We start from the raw sequence: 15,108 nt of genomic DNA on the forward strand, positions 1-15,108 counted from the left end.
CGAAATGGTTATTCATTACTTCCTTGAAAAGTTCAGTTACGAATTCGAACAAGTTGAGCATAATCTCGAAGAAGAGCTGAAATTTGTTCAGAAGTATTTGAGCCCTTTTGGGTAGAACTACTGTACAAAAGTTATTAATGTGGTTCCTTTAAGAAATCCTTTGAAAACAACTTTATAAATTTATGAATAAAAAACATTTTCTGCTTATTTGGCCCCCTTTGATCGTTGCTGCCGATATGGAGGCATTAGATTTTGGACAAATTCAAGAAGAATGCGATACTGTGAACGAAATTTTTTTGAAAACTAATAAGTAAAGCTTCAAAAACAACCCACATGGGCCATGTGACATGGCACCCACACAGCAGCATTAATTTTGAAATAAAGGAGATAAAGATAGAATCTTCAGTCGATATGGCGAAAACGGGTTCAAGAGTGCATGATAGAATGCTTTTCGACTGAAAAGACATCATTTCATTCATCGTCAGCCAAGAACATTATCGACTGTCACCAAAATAGTGGGTATCCTTGCCCAGCTACCAGGGAAAAGGGACTATGCTTTTTAGTTTTGGTCATCTTCGAGGCCCAATTATGATCAAGGCGTCAAGGCGATGCAGGAAGTGAGAGGATGCTGCATCCTGCAAGGACAAGGGGACACATGCACCGAGTCAAGAATGACTACCAGGATACCCCTATTTTAATTATTAAAAAGGTTTGTATTTAAAACGGGCACTCACTTCAAAATTTACAGTATTTAACACACCAACCAAAAATGAGACTTTTTGCAGGGCTGGTGTTTCTTTTCAATTTTCAACCGTCGACAACCTTCACGATCAACGACTTGCAGTGTCTTTTTCAAGACTGCATGAGGGTCCGAATCAAGATGCTCTCCAGAAAAGGGATGGAAAACTTGTTGATAGAAAATGTCGAAAGAGAGTGTGATCGAATCATGAAGGTCTTTATAACGAAGGAAAAATTGAAAACAAGGAAGAGTAAAAAAATTTTGAACACCCATTTTCAATCATGAAAAAGTACAAAGACGAGTTTGAAAATCTGAAACACGACGGAGAGGGCCACAAGTTAACACCAACCTTCACATCATCGATATTGGCGATTCTTACAGGAAAATAAAGTATTTCATCATGAAAAAGGAGATTTTATTTGAAAATAAAGTTGGCAGTAAAAAAATATAAAAATGAATGAGTATTGCAAAATCTAATGGACTTTCACTTTTCGATGACTTTCTTCGTCTCTTGTGGCATAGATCCAAAGAAGGAAAATGATGAAAACAACGGCGAAACAGATCGTGGCGATGGGAGCATCCCGTAAACAGACTTCTGAATCTTCGCAAGTGCCCATTACAGATGTGAAAATATCCGAGGGTTGGCGGGTGTATTGAATGAAGATAACACGGTGTTCGACTTAAATTCTAGTGATTCATCGAGAAAAGATCGAGGTCTTACTGTCGTAGGTTGTGTCCGCTGCGAAAGTTGTCGAATTCGGGTAGTAAAAATACTCATTTTGCGCGCCTAAAATGCTGTACTCAAAGTTCGGCGTTCCTTCTTCGAATAAAATGGTTGTCTGTCACAGGTTTTACAACAGATACTTTCTACAAAGAAAATTCTCGTACTGAAAACTTTCCTGAAAGGCAAAGGGGTAACGACAGTTTTGGATTTCATCTGATTTATCCAGAACAGCGACATTCTGAGGGCCGACCGTAGCGCTCTTTCCGAATTCAAGAGCGACTTGATTTTTGATAGCTAAAGCATCATTTTCACAAGTTCCATCAATGGCGACACTCAAGGAGCAAGACATGATATGATCCTCGCCAAATTTGATCGAGTAACTCGAATCAGCACAGGAAGTAAAGTCGAGAGATGGAGTTATTTTCAGCTCGTTACCCGGTAAGATGCTAATAAGTAAAATAAGAAGGGATAAACTTTAATAAACAAACCTTGTTTGTAACGCGGCATTCGCGGTAAGACTTCCTTCCAATAACGAGATGACAGACGCTTTCGGTGTTTCATTTGTGTAATCGATTATCAGCGTCGCTGCGTTGATCTGAAAACAAAGCATTCATACAACATTAAAAGAGCTATAACTACTGTATATCCGGATGCTCCAGCTGTCGTCTCAATCTTCAGTTCCATCGTTTGAACATAACTTCCACTCGGAGACGCCAGATCAACTGTTTCTCCAGCAGCATTTTGAACATTCAAGGAAACGGTATTCGTGCACTTTTTCGTTGCACAGACGTTAGTTCCAGCGAGACCGGTTATTTCAGCGGCGTTGGAGGAAATTTGTTGACATGCTTTTTTGATGATTAGTTTCTTGAGTGGAAGCGGGGAGAACTGGCAGTTTCCAAGGAAGGACTGGATGAAGTTTACTTTTGCGATTGAGTCGTCTCCCAGCTTTTTTAAAATTTGATCGCCGGGGCAGTATGCATCAGCCGAGCTGCAAGAAGTCGAAGAAATTGAGGTTGGAAGGACGCTTGCATCGATGGGTTGCTCTGCATAAGATATTCCTCTGAAGTTAGAGTTGTCTTTGACCATGTACCAAGGGAGCGATTTTTCTTGCTGTTCGCAGAGAAGCCGGACTAATTCGTAGTCGTCCAAGCGGGAGGGATTCGTGCATAAATCACCAAAAGAATCACCAGTCTTCTTGGCGAACGAGAAGAAGAACTCGAAGTTTTCCGTTGTTGTCCAACACCAGACTTTTCCGTTGTTGATATTCGCTGACAGGTCCGCAGTTGGCTCGATCGAAATCGTCTTTTGAGCACTCGTCGAATCAGGCGTGTATGTTACTTTTAAGTTTTCAGCTGTTACTTGCACTTCTTGGCCAAAATTTTCAATCACTGCGGTTGAGGCAAAGTTCGTCTTTGAAAAGTAAGTTTTGTTAGTAAAATTGAAGATCTACCTGAGCATCACTGAGAATCATATTCAAATCATATGTTGGGTAGCAACTGCCAGGAGCAGGAGTCGACTCAAAATACAGCTTTTCAAAACCAATCTGGCTTTTTGGAGATACTGATAACCCCAATATACTCGGAAAGAACGTCCATCCTAGATATTTCATTCTAGATAGACAAAATTCAAATCTAAAGTATATCATAAAACGGACTTTGGCAGTGTTTTTTCAAGTGTTTGGCTGAACTTATGAAACAGGTTTTTCTTGAGAACTTGGCTGGAGCATCGTCGCTCGGTTACAAGCAACAGTGATTTTTTCCAAGGATTTCGCGACCTTTTCACACTTTTCGTGAGTGTCATATCTACAGCTTTTCGTTCTACAGAGGCAAACATGCTTTGCTCCTCGCCGTGCCCAATACTGATCGCCATAGTTTAGCGTGAGCTCTTCTCCTTTCTCAATTCTTCGCGTCGCGAAAAGAGCGATGGAAGGAATCCTGTAGTCATCATGGGTGCGGATGATTCGCACAGGGACCAGGTTGTGCTCGCAGGAGTGGTTGATGAATCTGAAAACGCTAGATAAGGCGAAAATTTACTTTTTTACCTCGATGAGTTCGCAAACTGCGACTGATCCAAAAAGTAGCTTCTTCCTCCAAAAGTCGATATTTTCATCATGAATTCCTTCAACACAGTCGTTCCGCTTTCTAGCGCAATAACTTCGCCAATCATCGGCATCACATATTCCCCTGCCTTTATTTCCGTCGTCGTTCTGAGCGACCATTCTTTGAGCAGCTCTTGGTTTCGGAATATTTCAACTTGCTTGGGGTCGATATTTTTCAGATGCAAGTTTTTGCACAGTCGAAAGTCGCAAGAACAAAGCTCGTTGCAGTCATAAACAGCCGTAGTTGATCCTACAAGAATTTGAAAATAAGATAAATTCGACTCGAGTTACCTTGATATCGAGCATAAACATCCAAATCCAAAGTTCTATCGCTCTTGAACAAGCCTCGGTCAGAATTCGACCGACAAACACAGTTCTAGTAGAAAATTGAATAATCAAAGCTTGAAACTGTACTCTTACCATTCCACTACAGTCTCCCGAACACTGGCAAGACACGGCATCAATAATATCTCTCTTGAATCTCAAACCTCTCAGTTTCGTCCTTGTTATCATCATGTACTGAAATCAAAATAAACAAGCATCAAAATAATTTCGACTACCGTAAATGATGGAAACTTCAAATCATCGATTCCGTTGATCACGTGGACGGGGAAGCTTTCTTTTCCATTTGCAACATCGTGTATCACCATCAGTCCATTAAGCCTTTGATATTTTCGTGACTCGACATTGCAGTTTTCTTCAATTTGCTGAAGAAGCACCTTCGCGCGGCCAGTTGCGATATCTACCGGGTTCTTCTTCTGCATCGCGTGTAAATTTCGATCGTAAAATTGCAAGAGAACTCCAAGAGTTTGAACGGCTTTGTTTTCTTCCAACTGAGCAGCATAATAAATCGGAGACGCAGAATTTTGATCCCACGTGCACAAAAGCTGTCGGTCTTTTTCCAGGAGAATTTTGCAGCGCTCTGCGTATCCATATTGAGCTGCCCAATGAAGAACGTTCTTTCCCGCTCGATCTGGGATGTAGAGATCTTTTGGATTGCAACTTTCAAGGAAGTATTTGAATACTTCCATATCTGGATTTTCCAGCGCCCAGTGAATGCAAGTAAATCCTGTTAAATCTTGAACAGGGATGTTTTCCGCGTTCACGAGCAATTTAACTATCGGCCGAGAGCAATTTTGAGCTGATAGATGGGCCGCGGTTCGTCCATTGTCATCCATTCGTTTCACATCGACGCCAGATTTCAAGCAATACTGGACGGAACGAAGCTCATTGCTTTGCACAACATCGATGAGGATTGAAAACTTGCCTTCTTCGCCAAATCGCTTATTCGGCGAAACTCCAAATTTATGAAAGACTTCCGCCAGATCAAGTCGCTTCTTCTTGATGCAATAATCAAAAATAGAAATCCCAGCAATGGAATGAAGGATGGATTCGACCGGACTCTTCAAGATTTCAGCAATTTTTTCAACATAAGAAGAGTCGATCGCTCGCCTGACTTGTTCAGCCGTAGAAGTTTTAGTAACAGGACTTATTTTTATATAGTGCGTCAAGATTTCCGCCATGTATTGGTTTTCCACCGTCGTAAATTTGAACGGCTGGTATTTGATCTTGTAGCTTTTAATCGCAGCTGAAGGTCTTGTTTTTGGCGTCCTTCGTTCCCGCATGAATTTTTTCTCACAATGAGGGCATTTATCATGCTCCTTTTGAAGCTGAACGCAGTCTGCATGTGTTCGATGGCCATCGGTACATTCTTGATAGTCGAGCAACTGACAGCGCATTCCACATTGCGGGCAGAACTGATGCTTTTTCAGCTGAGCCTCGCAGCTTTCGCAGAGCTTGATGAAGAAAGACGCGTGTTCTGTTGGGCGAAAGGAGATTGTTGAGTTGGAAATTGGATTGGAACACATGTTGATGGAATCGTCGGTGATTTCGATGGAGCAACATGTTTTTGAAGAAAAGTCTGTGGTGTGAGGAATCAAGCAGCTGCAGTTGGTTCTTTCGGAAAGAATATCGTTCATTTTAGCTTTCTTTGTTGGAGGTATTTTAACTTCGACTTCTGCCACAACAACGCCATTGCTCAGAGACTGATTTGAGCTTGAGTCCGACTTTGTGACTGCCATTCTGAAACGCATTGATAAGCAGGGGTCGATAACTGATCAGTAAATCTAAATGTTGGCAGTAAGGAATTTCATCTATCATCTTCGTCGACGATCGCGAGATCTTGAGCGGGAGCGTGACCTCGAGTACGATCGGTCTCGATTTTTCCGCTCTTTTCTTCGTTTCTCACGCTCCTCTTTCTTTGCTTTTTTCTTCGCTTTCTTGAGTTTTTTCTTCTCCTTCGCAGCTTTCAAACTCGCTAAATAAATCGTCTAATTTATTGGTTTCAAAACAAGCACCTTTCAATTCATTGAGAAGGCGCACGTCCTCGTCCTCTGAGCTTGTCGAAGAAATGTCGAGAACAAAGTTTTGGCTTTTGCCAGCGCCGATTTTTATTCCATTTCGGCACTCGTAGCTCAAATGTCCGGGATACCCGCATTTTCGGCAACCAGAAATAGCGTTTCTATTCGTATTTCCAGCTGAGGCATATTCATCAAGAGTCTTTCCGTCGACTCTTCAAAATCACAGTTATACCTTCAATGACGGGTAACTTCTTACCCGTATTCAGTTCCAGCTTCGATGCTCTGTTGCGCTGTCCCGTGCTGATTTCTGCCGAAAGCGATGTTGTCATCTTCCGAATCCGACATTCTAACGAAGGAAAAGATTCATTATTTTTTATCAGAATATTGAAAGTTAGCGATAAGCAAATATGGATAAAGGAAACATTTATAAAGGACTTTGTTTGTGCTGACAGCTCACTGTAGCTTTCTGCGTTTTCCCTGAAATTGAGGCAAGAAAACTCAAGTGAATAGATCGTTGAGTTTGGGCAGAGGTTTCGAAAGTTGACTGAAAATTGGTTGAAACAGTGGCCACCAAGGTAAAAGGAATCAAACCTGAGAGTAGTCAAATCTGGCAGGGATTGAATTTTAAGATCAAGATCAGCAATAGTTTTCTTCACTTTGTCAACTTTTCTGTGCGTTTCTTGAAGAAGATCTCTTGAATCTGAAAAAGGAATGTACAGGGGATCGAGAAAAATGAGATCTTACCATCTTGAAGACTCTGAACGCGCTCCCTGAGCGTTTTATTATAAAGATTTAGTTGCTTTCGATCTTCGATTTCTTCATCAAGCGATTTTGTATATTCGGCCAGTTCCATGTAGCCAAAGTCGATCATATTCACCAAGGGCTCTAGTTTGTTGTTTTGGCGGAGGGCTTCGAGACAACCTGGCTCTTGTACCTCTGGTGGAAGCTACGAAACATTAAATGGATAAGATATTTTTCTGTAAATTACATTTGCAATTCGATTCCGCCGCGAAGCATCAGCTGAGGGAGGATCTTTCGCGACCTTTTCGATTTGCGCGATGAAATCCTCATCTGTCAGTTCTTTGAGTTTATTTTGGTCGAAAAAGAAGGGCAGAAATGAGACACTGTTTGAAACGACGGAAGTAACATCGGATGCGTCTTCCTCTTCGTCGGAGGAGACGACGTTTGAAGAATTTAGGAATGAGAGCATTTCGTTGGACTCGTCGACGCTCGATGTCTTGCTAGAAGCGACTGGAGATGCGGGCTTGCTGTTCACTGGAGAAGGCGTGGGAGCTTCAGGGGTTTCTAGAGCCCGTTTGGTTAAGAGAAACGGGTGTTACTTACTACTGGTTGCAGGAGAAATGGGCATATCAACGATTTCCTGTGTTTTCTTTATTTTCTTAACGGGCGTTTCTGAAGATTTAGGCGGTGATCCGATTGCGAGTCGTTTGATTGTCTGAAAATGAGTTAAAGCCCTCCATGACTTCAATATTTTTGTTAGTCGAAGATTTGAGATTTTTAAGCTTATTACCGATGAAGAATCAGATGAAGCTGACGATGAACTGAGATTCTTTTTAAAACTTAGACAATTTTCTTTACTGAAGATTGAGCGCTGCTCCCAGATGTTGATCACGCGCAGGGCTTTAGGTTTGATAGCGGGGTCCTTGCCGATTATGGAAAGGGCTTTGGGCAGCGAGGCGCGGAAGTAGGAAATGTACTCGGGCACGTTGCCCTTTCGACGGCCATTTTGAAGAACATCGTTGGCCAGATAAAGCAAGGTGAGTTGTTTCCGCGGCTTGCTCTTTTTGAGCTCTTCATACCAGGTTTGCGCCGCGTGTTTGGCGAACTAAAGATATTTTTCAACTGAAATCAAGGAAGAGAACCTTACCTTTCTGTGATGAAGAAGCCATAGCGAACAGGTCTCGATGCAATTCGCCGATTCTGTCAGTGCCCGGAGTCGTTTCTTAAAACTTTCGATTCTCGCCTCTGTCATTAGTCGATAAGGCTCCCGATTTTTCACAAATCCATACTTTCTAAATTGAAAAAATCAATACTAGAATTGAATCTGAAACACGGCAGTGTGTGCGTTTTATGATCAATCGCGGCAGAGGTTTCAAGAACGAATCAAGCGAGGTTTTTCAGGGTCAGTTTCAGTGGGTCCGAAGTCTTGTCGATTTTGCCCTTCTTTCCTTTTTTCTTGGAGACTTTGCCACTTTTGTCGCGAGGAACAGCATCGTCAGCGTCTTCTTTCTTGTCTTTTTTCTTCTTTTTATCCTTGTCCTTCTTCTCCTTTTCCTTGGATTTCTTGAGCTTTTCTTCGTACTGAGATTTGAATTCGGGCGTGATGACTTCTCCAAGGGTTTCTAAAACAGAAACATGGTTCGATTTTTCTTGCATCAAACTCCAAAGATATAAATCTTTAACAGCTGCTATGAAGGTGAATAGGGCGCTATCTAGAGAGCTTTCATAATTCGCTCATTCCACAAAAAAATATACAGATAAAATGACAGCAAAATGATTTTGAGAACCTCTACAGAAAGCCTTGAGCTTGTGTTTACCTATAATTTTTTCCGCGAATTTCGCTGCAATCTCTCGTGGCTGTTTTCCGGAAACGAAGAACTTCAAAAATATTTTTTGAAATAAATCCTCATTCATATTCTTTTTTGTTTTTATCAGGTGCTGGGCAATTTCAAACAGGAATACTAAAAATTATCAAAAAATACTCTCTTCAACTTAACCTTACTTTGGTCGGATAGCATGTCGCGGCAATGTCTCCCTAACAGCGGAAGAATAACTTGAAAGTTTTCGCAAGCTCTGAGCAAAACTCTAAAGAGCTGTCCCGCAAATCGTCCGTGGATACCCATTTGCTCCACCCAGACGTCAGTACTGATGCTGTAATTCTGATTTTCGTCGAGATCGTTTTGCTCTTTCTTTGGTTCTTCTGACACTTTTCTGATGAGGGCATCTAGAGTCCGTTCTTCTTCTAGTGCCATTTGATTTACGATCGATGTCTTTTGAAGGTTCAAAAATGAATGAGAGAAAGAAAGTTCTAAGATGAAAGTTGAACCCTTTTCAAAAGTCTTGAAATTATGCTCCGGTCCAAATTGGGTTCACTTTTCGACAGTTCTTCCGCCATTTCCGGAGCACTTGTTCCCAGTTTCAACATTCTGATGAGAAAGTCGATCTTTTCCGAGCCTTTTGGAAATCCTTGAACTTTGAGAATCTGCCTGAGCTCTTTTTCCAACTCGACCAGGATGAGATTTATGCAGGAAGGATCAAAGACAATGAGCGCGGCGTCAATAATTGCTCCTGATTTTTTTATTCCATTCAAGACGGTACTAGAAATCGTCAACTAACTGATCGAAAAAGAGATCCTACGTTAATTCTCTGCGTTGTTTTTCATCGATGGAATTGGCTCGAATGCAAGCGTCCATGCACCACGTGAATTTGTAAATTTCATCCCTTTGTAAAATGTCTTTGAATTTCGAGTCGTGAAGAGCCATCAGCAGCCCACTTCTCAAGCTCGCCACAAATGGCTACGAAAAATAAACTGACTCTCAAATGAAAGTTTTTTTACCTGGGCATGAAGCGGTGTTTTCGTAAACTCACTCTTTATCGCAATAACCGCATTTTCATAAAGATCTTTATTTCCACTTGTCATTCCAACAATCTGTTGCAAAACAGCACATTTGGCTCTCTTTTCCCTTGGATTCTTCAGTACAGGGCAATCGGTAGTAAAATTCATGACTTGAAGCTCTGTTTCTTCGACAAATTGTCTCACTAACCCTTGCACCTCTTCTCGGAATAAATCAGGCTTGGAGAGCCAGATGTGGCGGCGAACGTCTGTTGGAGCATTTTGGTAAAGAACAGGATCGGACATGATTTTTTCGAGCTTGTCTTGAGGAATACTTTCCAGCTTTGAGAGCATTCGCATGACGAATGGCTGTAAAAGTGGATCGCCAGCAAGAGGGAAAGCTTTGTCGAGGATTTTGAGAAGGGCCTGTGGAGAAGAGGGTAGGAAAGAAAGATTGGTAAGGACTTACTTCATTGCGATCTTCTTGCGTCTTTTTGGAAAAATCTTCAATCCTCCTTTCAAACACTAGCTTCAACTGGTCGAAAACCGACTGATAAAATTCATTGCGCGTCACTTCATGCAAGTCCAACAAGTTCAACGCTGGTACAAGGGATCCCAAGCTTATCCTGAACCCTTTCTTTAACACAAAATTTCCTTTGGGAAGTCTACCTGTTTTGCTCTTCAAAATTAATGATCAATTTCATGGGGTCATTTGTAGAATTAAAGAGGGTTTTCAAGCGCTCTGCGTCGGGTATGCCGACTTCGGATAAAGCCGATGCCATGAATCTGATGAAAACGAATGGATAAGTGGTTTATTTTGTAAGAAAATATTGTTTATTGAATAGAAAAGTAGAGAAAAAGGTGTAATCTTTGGAACGATGCAAGTGCAGAAGATTCAGGATTCGGATTTGCTCGGAGGATCGGACGGGGGCATCGGGGAATAGGCTGTTAGTCGACGATTGAGCGACTTTTCCCGGTTTATGAGACTTGAAGTGTGTTCTTTGAAGGCTTCGTACTCGAGGCGCAACATGTTGTACGTTTCTAAAGGGCGTATAAAGCCATGAATTTGTATTGAAAACAACTATTGTGACAGTTAACTGATTTCGAAGTGCCTCTGTAGCTAATTTTCAGTCACCTGGTCACAGTATATTATAAAATTATACTGGAAAACCTATATTTTCATCCTAAAAAGCGATAAAAAAGACCTCTCTGAGCAAAAGTACCTCGGAACTCTTCGTTTTCCTGCATCAGTCTTATGACAGTTGCATCTTTGGTTAGCTTCCCCTTCGCATTTGCCCATTCCGAATCGATTGATTCTAGCTTCTTGTTTTTCTCGTTCAGCTCTGCTTGAAGCGAGGCGATTAAATTTTCTTTGCTTTGAACTGCTTTTCCTCGTTCAAATGCCACTAGAATCGATTATTTTTGGATTATCGAAGAAGAGCTTACTGTCCATGTAGTTTTTATTCTCCTGTCGTAAAGAATGAAGTTCCAAATTGTGCAGCTTCTCTGCCTTTTCGAGCTCTCTTGTTTTTGAAGACTCAAGCTCATCATTTCGCTCTTCAGAAATTCTTAATCGCTCCTGGAGATCAGAAATCGTCGTTGATTGCTTGAGCGTTTTATCTTCGAGTAAAGACTTTTCATCTAAAATTATTCATGCTCAAAAACTCCAGCTTTCTTACCAGAAAGTTCAGTGTTCGTTTTCTCTAATTTTTCAAGACGTTCGAGAAGTGAGTTTGTCTTGTCTTGCCAGTTCTTGATCTCCTTGTTTTTCGCTTCGATTTGAGGATTGATCAAAGAGCTGTTTTCAAGCCGAAGTCGAACATTTTCTTCTTGAAGCTCAGCTGCGGAAGATTTGTACATGTCTTTGTATTTTATGAGTTCCTGGTGATTGTCTGCTAAATCGTCGAAACGCTGCTCGATCATTCGGCTTTGGGTCTTTTCATTTTCGATTTGCGACTTGAGTTGATCTTGAGTTTTTTCGAGCTTGCGGATTTGGGCCTTGTAGTCTTCAGCTTCAAGAATGAGAGTGTCAGTGCGTTTCTTGAGGATACAAATGAGCTCTGCTTGCTCGTCAATTCGACTTATAAGAAATTAGGTCCTGATAAAATGGAATAAAATCTACCTCTGAAACCGTCCATCCGGGTCAAGCATCCATCCCTTTTCGAGCGATCCCTCTGCCATACTCTTTTTATCTAGATTTTTTTCTCCGTTATTCATTTTGAAAAAATGCCTTCGAATTTGACTGAAGCGTTTTCTGTGCAGATTTTCGTATATTTGAACAGATTGCAAATGTCAAAGGGAAGTCATGAATCAGAAACATGAGATTTAATTCCATCCAGTAGCCACAAGATAAACGAGGTATTCTTTTTCTGAAAAAAAGAAAGAAAAAAAAAGTAAAACTTTTTAGTAAAACTATTGAATTAGTAGTTTCCGAAACAGAAAGTCTTAAAATTTGGGCTACATGTCGCAGTGCATAAGTCAGAATAATTTAGTATTTGAACAGGAGAGCACACCAGATTAAAGATTGAACTCATGAGGAACTATATTACAGCGTTATCCTGGTGGCCAGTTCATCTGTCGACCACCGAGAACGTGGATGTGAATGTGGTAGACTGACTGGGCTCCGTGGACGCCGTTGTTGATCACTACTCGATAGCCTTAGGAAATGATTGAAGAGGAGGGATTCTATTTTAAATCTGACCTTCTTCGAGTTTTTCCTGCTCGGCGCATTTTCGCGCGACATTCAGAAGATGCCCAAGGATGCCAGCATCAGCGTCAGTAGCCTTGGAGAGCTGGGGAATTCTAGCTTTTGGAATAACGAGGAAGTGCACGGGGGCTTGTGGGCTGATGTCTCGGAACGCAAGGCAAGCATCGTCTTCGTAGATGATGTCGGAGGGGATTTCCTTGCGAATAATTTTGTCAAAGAGCGTTTCTTCGTTTCCTTCGCAGCGCTTGAAATAAGATAAGCCTTTGCATGAGTATTTTATTTGCTACCTTTTGCGCTTCTCCAGCAAGCTTGGCAAGATCAACCTCGTTAGACATTCTGAGATTATGACATAAAGAAAGGCCCCGGAAAGATGCAAATCTTCGTCCGACAGTCGTCAAGCGCATTCTGACTTTATCTATTCCTGCTTATCAGCTCTTATGAGTCGAGAATCACATCGACTGACTTATCGGACAAATTTTAAATGAAAAGAAACAATGATTTTTGCTTGAAGGAACTGTGTATTGAATCAGGACGATTTGCTCGAACTTACAGTAATAAGATATATTAAGAATTATTGCACTAGAAATAAAGAAGGCGGTCAGTCGTTGTTTTGGTAGAATTCTTGGATTGCTGGTCGGGAGAACATCTCTTGCAGGCTACTTTTTGTTTGGGTTAATTTTTAGCACGTAGAAGCGGACAACTGGAAAGTTGAATTGGCGATTCTTGCACTGTAGTATTGTTTTATGTGCTGTGGATTTCGTTGAAGTCGAACTTTTGACTGTCATCGTTGACGTCGCATGTAACGAACTTGACCTTTCCAATCGAGGTTTTGTTCGTCACTGAGATGCACTGTCGCTCTGAAAATTGATAGCTAGAATTTTTAATTGAAAAAGTTTTAGCTTTACGTTTCTTTTTCTCTCCGTAAGAGATCATTCCGGTTTTTGGGTCGTAATCCCAGCCAGCTTTATCCCCGGCTGAGCAGTGCGACAGCCTCAAATTTCCTGAAGACATGAACAAGCACTGGTCGTATTGCATCAACTGCAGGTTATCGTTGAGCCGGAAAAGCTGGTTTCCACCCTGTTTGTGACAGTAGTAAGTTTCCACAGAGCCACCGTTAGTGTGACCCATCGAATCGAGGCATTGGTTGCCTTGACGAGCGCGAATTTCGCCCCAGAACTTGTTCAAGGGAGGCATTGGGTATTCTATCGCCACTCCGTAACCGATTTCTAAAAAAAATAAATAGGGAGAAAATTAAAGAATAGTTTTACCTTTCATAAACCAGTTGAAATCATAGGGGCAGTGATTCTTTCTGAACTCAACTTGAGGTCCAATATCTCCGTAGTCAAGTGTTTTCGCTTCTGGACGGGAGACGTAGAAGTATTTACTCCAGTCATCCCACCAAGTTTCAATAACTCTTCTGTAATTTCGCATGGATGGATTTGAGGGAACATCCTTTGGTGGCGGGTTGCCTTCCCATCCTGAATTTTTAGCATCAATTTCTCACTATACATGTATTTTCAAACCTTCTAGTCGGTAGATATGTCCAACTCTAGAGCAGGGGACAAACAACATTCCACCACCGCACATCCAAAGCTTATAACTCAACTCAAAGTTCTCTCCTCCCCAAATTTCAAGACCAGGATCGTAGTACATGATATCTTTGAAATACTGACGATTGATGGCGAAGAGTCCGCCGGCCATCGCTGGACTGGGGAACGGTTGAATCTTTGAAGGAAGCTTCTTATCTTCCTCTGGAGGCAAAGCGATTCTTTTCCACAAAAAGCTCCAGTCCCATGCGCCTAGAAATGGTAAATTCACATTACAATATCCAGCATATTAACCTGTAGCTCGGCCCCATCGATCACCACCACCTTGGCTGGTGAAATGATAGTGATTTCCATCGATTCCGTCAATCATTGGCACGGTAGAGATTCTATCATTTCGCGCGATTGGCGCTAGAAGAGGTGGCAGCCAGTTGAATTCCGCTTCGCAATGAGCGTCGAGGAAAACGAGAACTTCTTTTCGCGACTCAACCGCACCGATTGAACGGGCCCGGATGAGACCCTCGCGTTTTGCGTTGCGATGGACGCGGACAAGGCCATTCCAGCGCTTGATGTACTCGTCCAGGTTTGCCTTGAGATGTTCTTTGATCGGTTAGCTATTGAATTTGAATCAAGCAATTAGCTTTTTAGGATAAAAAGGTGATAACCGAGCCTTTTGTTGACGCATCATCGACCATCACGATCTCTCCAAGAAGCTCTTTCGGCGTCTGTTTGATGACAGAATTAACAGTTCTCATCAACGTACTCCATCCTTCATTATGAAACACAATGACGACAGAAACTTCTGGCAGCTTTTCAGGATAGTCAACATATTTGCACTTTGGATCTCGAATGTCTTTTGGAACTCGGTCGAGGGAGATCTTGTCGGACATGACCATGTTGAAGCCGAATTCTTTGATGGACTTTTTGACGGCGTCTTCTTCGTCCGGTCCCCAACTGACCTGTTTTCCGTAGTCGCCGAGGCCGGTTTCCATGCCTTTGATCGTCGCCTGGGACAATTTAAGAGAACAGGATGAAAAGCGTTCTTACCTGATCTGGCTCATAATTTCCGAGCTTTCCATAATCTCTATAAACTTCTTTAGGCACGTCTTCATCGAGCCCTCGTCCCATGATTGTTCCTTCAAAGCCAGGGAACTCTTCCCGCGCTCCGATTTCATAGTCATCTGTATCTCCATGTTCTTTCTTGTGATGTTTATGCGATTTCTTGGAATGCGAACTCGATCCCGAATCGTCCGCGTCGGCGAGTAATAAATAAGCGAATGCCAAAGCCGACGCAATAAGCAGAATCGGCTTGTAGAGGCCCGAGAGCCGACGACTCAGCCTCATCTAAAATGACGAAAATGG

At 42.0% G+C, this 15,108-nt stretch overlaps 9 protein-coding genes across 10 annotated transcripts; all 9 read right to left on the bottom strand.

Annotated features, from left to right (window-relative positions):
- Positions 1-1,158: 1,158 nt before the first annotated feature.
- On the bottom strand, positions 1,159-3,109 carry LOC145706112 (uncharacterized). The gene is made up of 5 exons (XM_081783634.1): positions 2,914-3,109; positions 2,103-2,873; positions 1,952-2,058; positions 1,461-1,909; positions 1,159-1,418 (listed from the first exon to the last, which is right to left on the bottom strand). The coding sequence occupies exons 1-4, from the start codon at positions 3,106-3,108 to the stop codon at positions 1,591-1,593; spliced, it is 1,392 nt and encodes a 463-aa protein (XP_081639760.1). The 5' UTR covers position 3,109; the 3' UTR covers positions 1,159-1,418; positions 1,461-1,590.
- LOC145706102 (histone-lysine N-methyltransferase EHMT2-like) lies at positions 3,103-5,640 on the bottom strand. Its single transcript, XM_081783623.1, has 5 exons — positions 4,122-5,640; positions 3,982-4,080; positions 3,853-3,937; positions 3,505-3,811; positions 3,103-3,466 (listed from the first exon to the last, which is right to left on the bottom strand). Exons 1-5 carry the CDS (start codon positions 5,538-5,540, stop codon positions 3,151-3,153), a joined length of 2,226 nt encoding a protein of 741 aa, XP_081639749.1. The 5' UTR covers positions 5,541-5,640; the 3' UTR covers positions 3,103-3,150.
- Positions 5,641-5,677: 37 nt separating this feature from the next.
- On the bottom strand, positions 5,678-6,266 carry LOC145711467 (uncharacterized). The gene is made up of 3 exons (XM_081789194.1): positions 6,178-6,266; positions 5,919-6,133; positions 5,678-5,878 (listed from the first exon to the last, which is right to left on the bottom strand). Exons 1-3 carry the CDS (start codon positions 6,264-6,266, stop codon positions 5,718-5,720), a joined length of 465 nt encoding a protein of 154 aa, XP_081645320.1. The 3' UTR covers positions 5,678-5,717.
- A 61-nt stretch (positions 6,267-6,327) lies between these two features.
- On the bottom strand, positions 6,328-7,974 carry LOC145711576 (regulation of nuclear pre-mRNA domain-containing protein 1B-like). Of its 2 annotated transcripts, none has more exons than XM_081789376.1 (7): positions 7,810-7,974; positions 7,453-7,767; positions 7,269-7,377; positions 6,910-7,226; positions 6,666-6,867; positions 6,513-6,621; positions 6,328-6,465 (listed from the first exon to the last, which is right to left on the bottom strand). In XM_081789376.1, the coding sequence occupies exons 1-7, from the start codon at positions 7,912-7,914 to the stop codon at positions 6,420-6,422; spliced, it is 1,203 nt and encodes a 400-aa protein (XP_081645502.1). In that variant the 5' UTR covers positions 7,915-7,974; the 3' UTR covers positions 6,328-6,419. The 2 variants fall into 2 exon arrangements, with proteins under 2 accessions (XP_081645502.1, XP_081645428.1); XM_081789302.1 differs by having other exon boundaries at positions 7,266-7,377.
- A 6-nt stretch (positions 7,975-7,980) lies between these two features.
- On the bottom strand, positions 7,981-8,953 carry LOC145711977 (uncharacterized). The gene is made up of 3 exons (XM_081789701.1): positions 8,665-8,953; positions 8,480-8,623; positions 7,981-8,284 (listed from the first exon to the last, which is right to left on the bottom strand). The coding sequence occupies exons 1-3, from the start codon at positions 8,912-8,914 to the stop codon at positions 8,046-8,048; spliced, it is 633 nt and encodes a 210-aa protein (XP_081645827.1). The 5' UTR covers positions 8,915-8,953; the 3' UTR covers positions 7,981-8,045.
- A 2-nt stretch (positions 8,954-8,955) lies between these two features.
- Positions 8,956-10,309, bottom strand: LOC145711759 (negative elongation factor B-like). The gene is made up of 5 exons (XM_081789484.1): positions 10,165-10,309; positions 9,965-10,121; positions 9,499-9,921; positions 9,300-9,457; positions 8,956-9,259 (listed from the first exon to the last, which is right to left on the bottom strand). The coding sequence occupies exons 1-5, from the start codon at positions 10,275-10,277 to the stop codon at positions 8,971-8,973; spliced, it is 1,140 nt and encodes a 379-aa protein (XP_081645610.1). The 5' UTR covers positions 10,278-10,309; the 3' UTR covers positions 8,956-8,970.
- An 81-nt stretch (positions 10,310-10,390) lies between these two features.
- On the bottom strand, positions 10,391-11,862 carry LOC145711866 (coiled-coil domain-containing protein 89-like). The gene is made up of 5 exons (XM_081789592.1): positions 11,618-11,862; positions 11,175-11,575; positions 10,942-11,136; positions 10,719-10,901; positions 10,391-10,536 (listed from the first exon to the last, which is right to left on the bottom strand). Exons 1-5 carry the CDS (start codon positions 11,710-11,712, stop codon positions 10,391-10,393), a joined length of 1,020 nt encoding a protein of 339 aa, XP_081645718.1. The 5' UTR covers positions 11,713-11,862.
- Positions 11,863-11,907: 45 nt separating this feature from the next.
- On the bottom strand, positions 11,908-12,616 carry LOC145712087 (putative HIT-like protein Synpcc7942_1390). Its single transcript, XM_081789811.1, has 3 exons — positions 12,490-12,616; positions 12,197-12,446; positions 11,908-12,152 (listed from the first exon to the last, which is right to left on the bottom strand). Exons 1-3 carry the CDS (start codon positions 12,604-12,606, stop codon positions 12,049-12,051), a joined length of 471 nt encoding a protein of 156 aa, XP_081645937.1. The 5' UTR covers positions 12,607-12,616; the 3' UTR covers positions 11,908-12,048.
- A 90-nt stretch (positions 12,617-12,706) lies between these two features.
- LOC145712309 (N-acetylgalactosaminyltransferase 7-like) lies at positions 12,707-15,090 on the bottom strand. The gene is made up of 7 exons (XM_081789995.1): positions 14,794-15,090; positions 14,417-14,753; positions 14,044-14,346; positions 13,726-14,001; positions 13,471-13,680; positions 13,108-13,428; positions 12,707-13,059 (listed from the first exon to the last, which is right to left on the bottom strand). The coding sequence occupies exons 1-7, from the start codon at positions 15,088-15,090 to the stop codon at positions 12,944-12,946; spliced, it is 1,860 nt and encodes a 619-aa protein (XP_081646121.1). The 3' UTR covers positions 12,707-12,943.
- Between the last annotated feature and the right edge of the window lie 18 nt (positions 15,091-15,108).

The sequence above is a fragment of the Oikopleura dioica genome, chromosome 1, assembly GCF_907165135.1.
Source record: "Oikopleura dioica chromosome 1, OKI2018_I68_1.0, whole genome shotgun sequence".
Classification (NCBI taxonomy): Eukaryota; Metazoa; Chordata; class Appendicularia; order Copelata; family Oikopleuridae; genus Oikopleura; species Oikopleura dioica.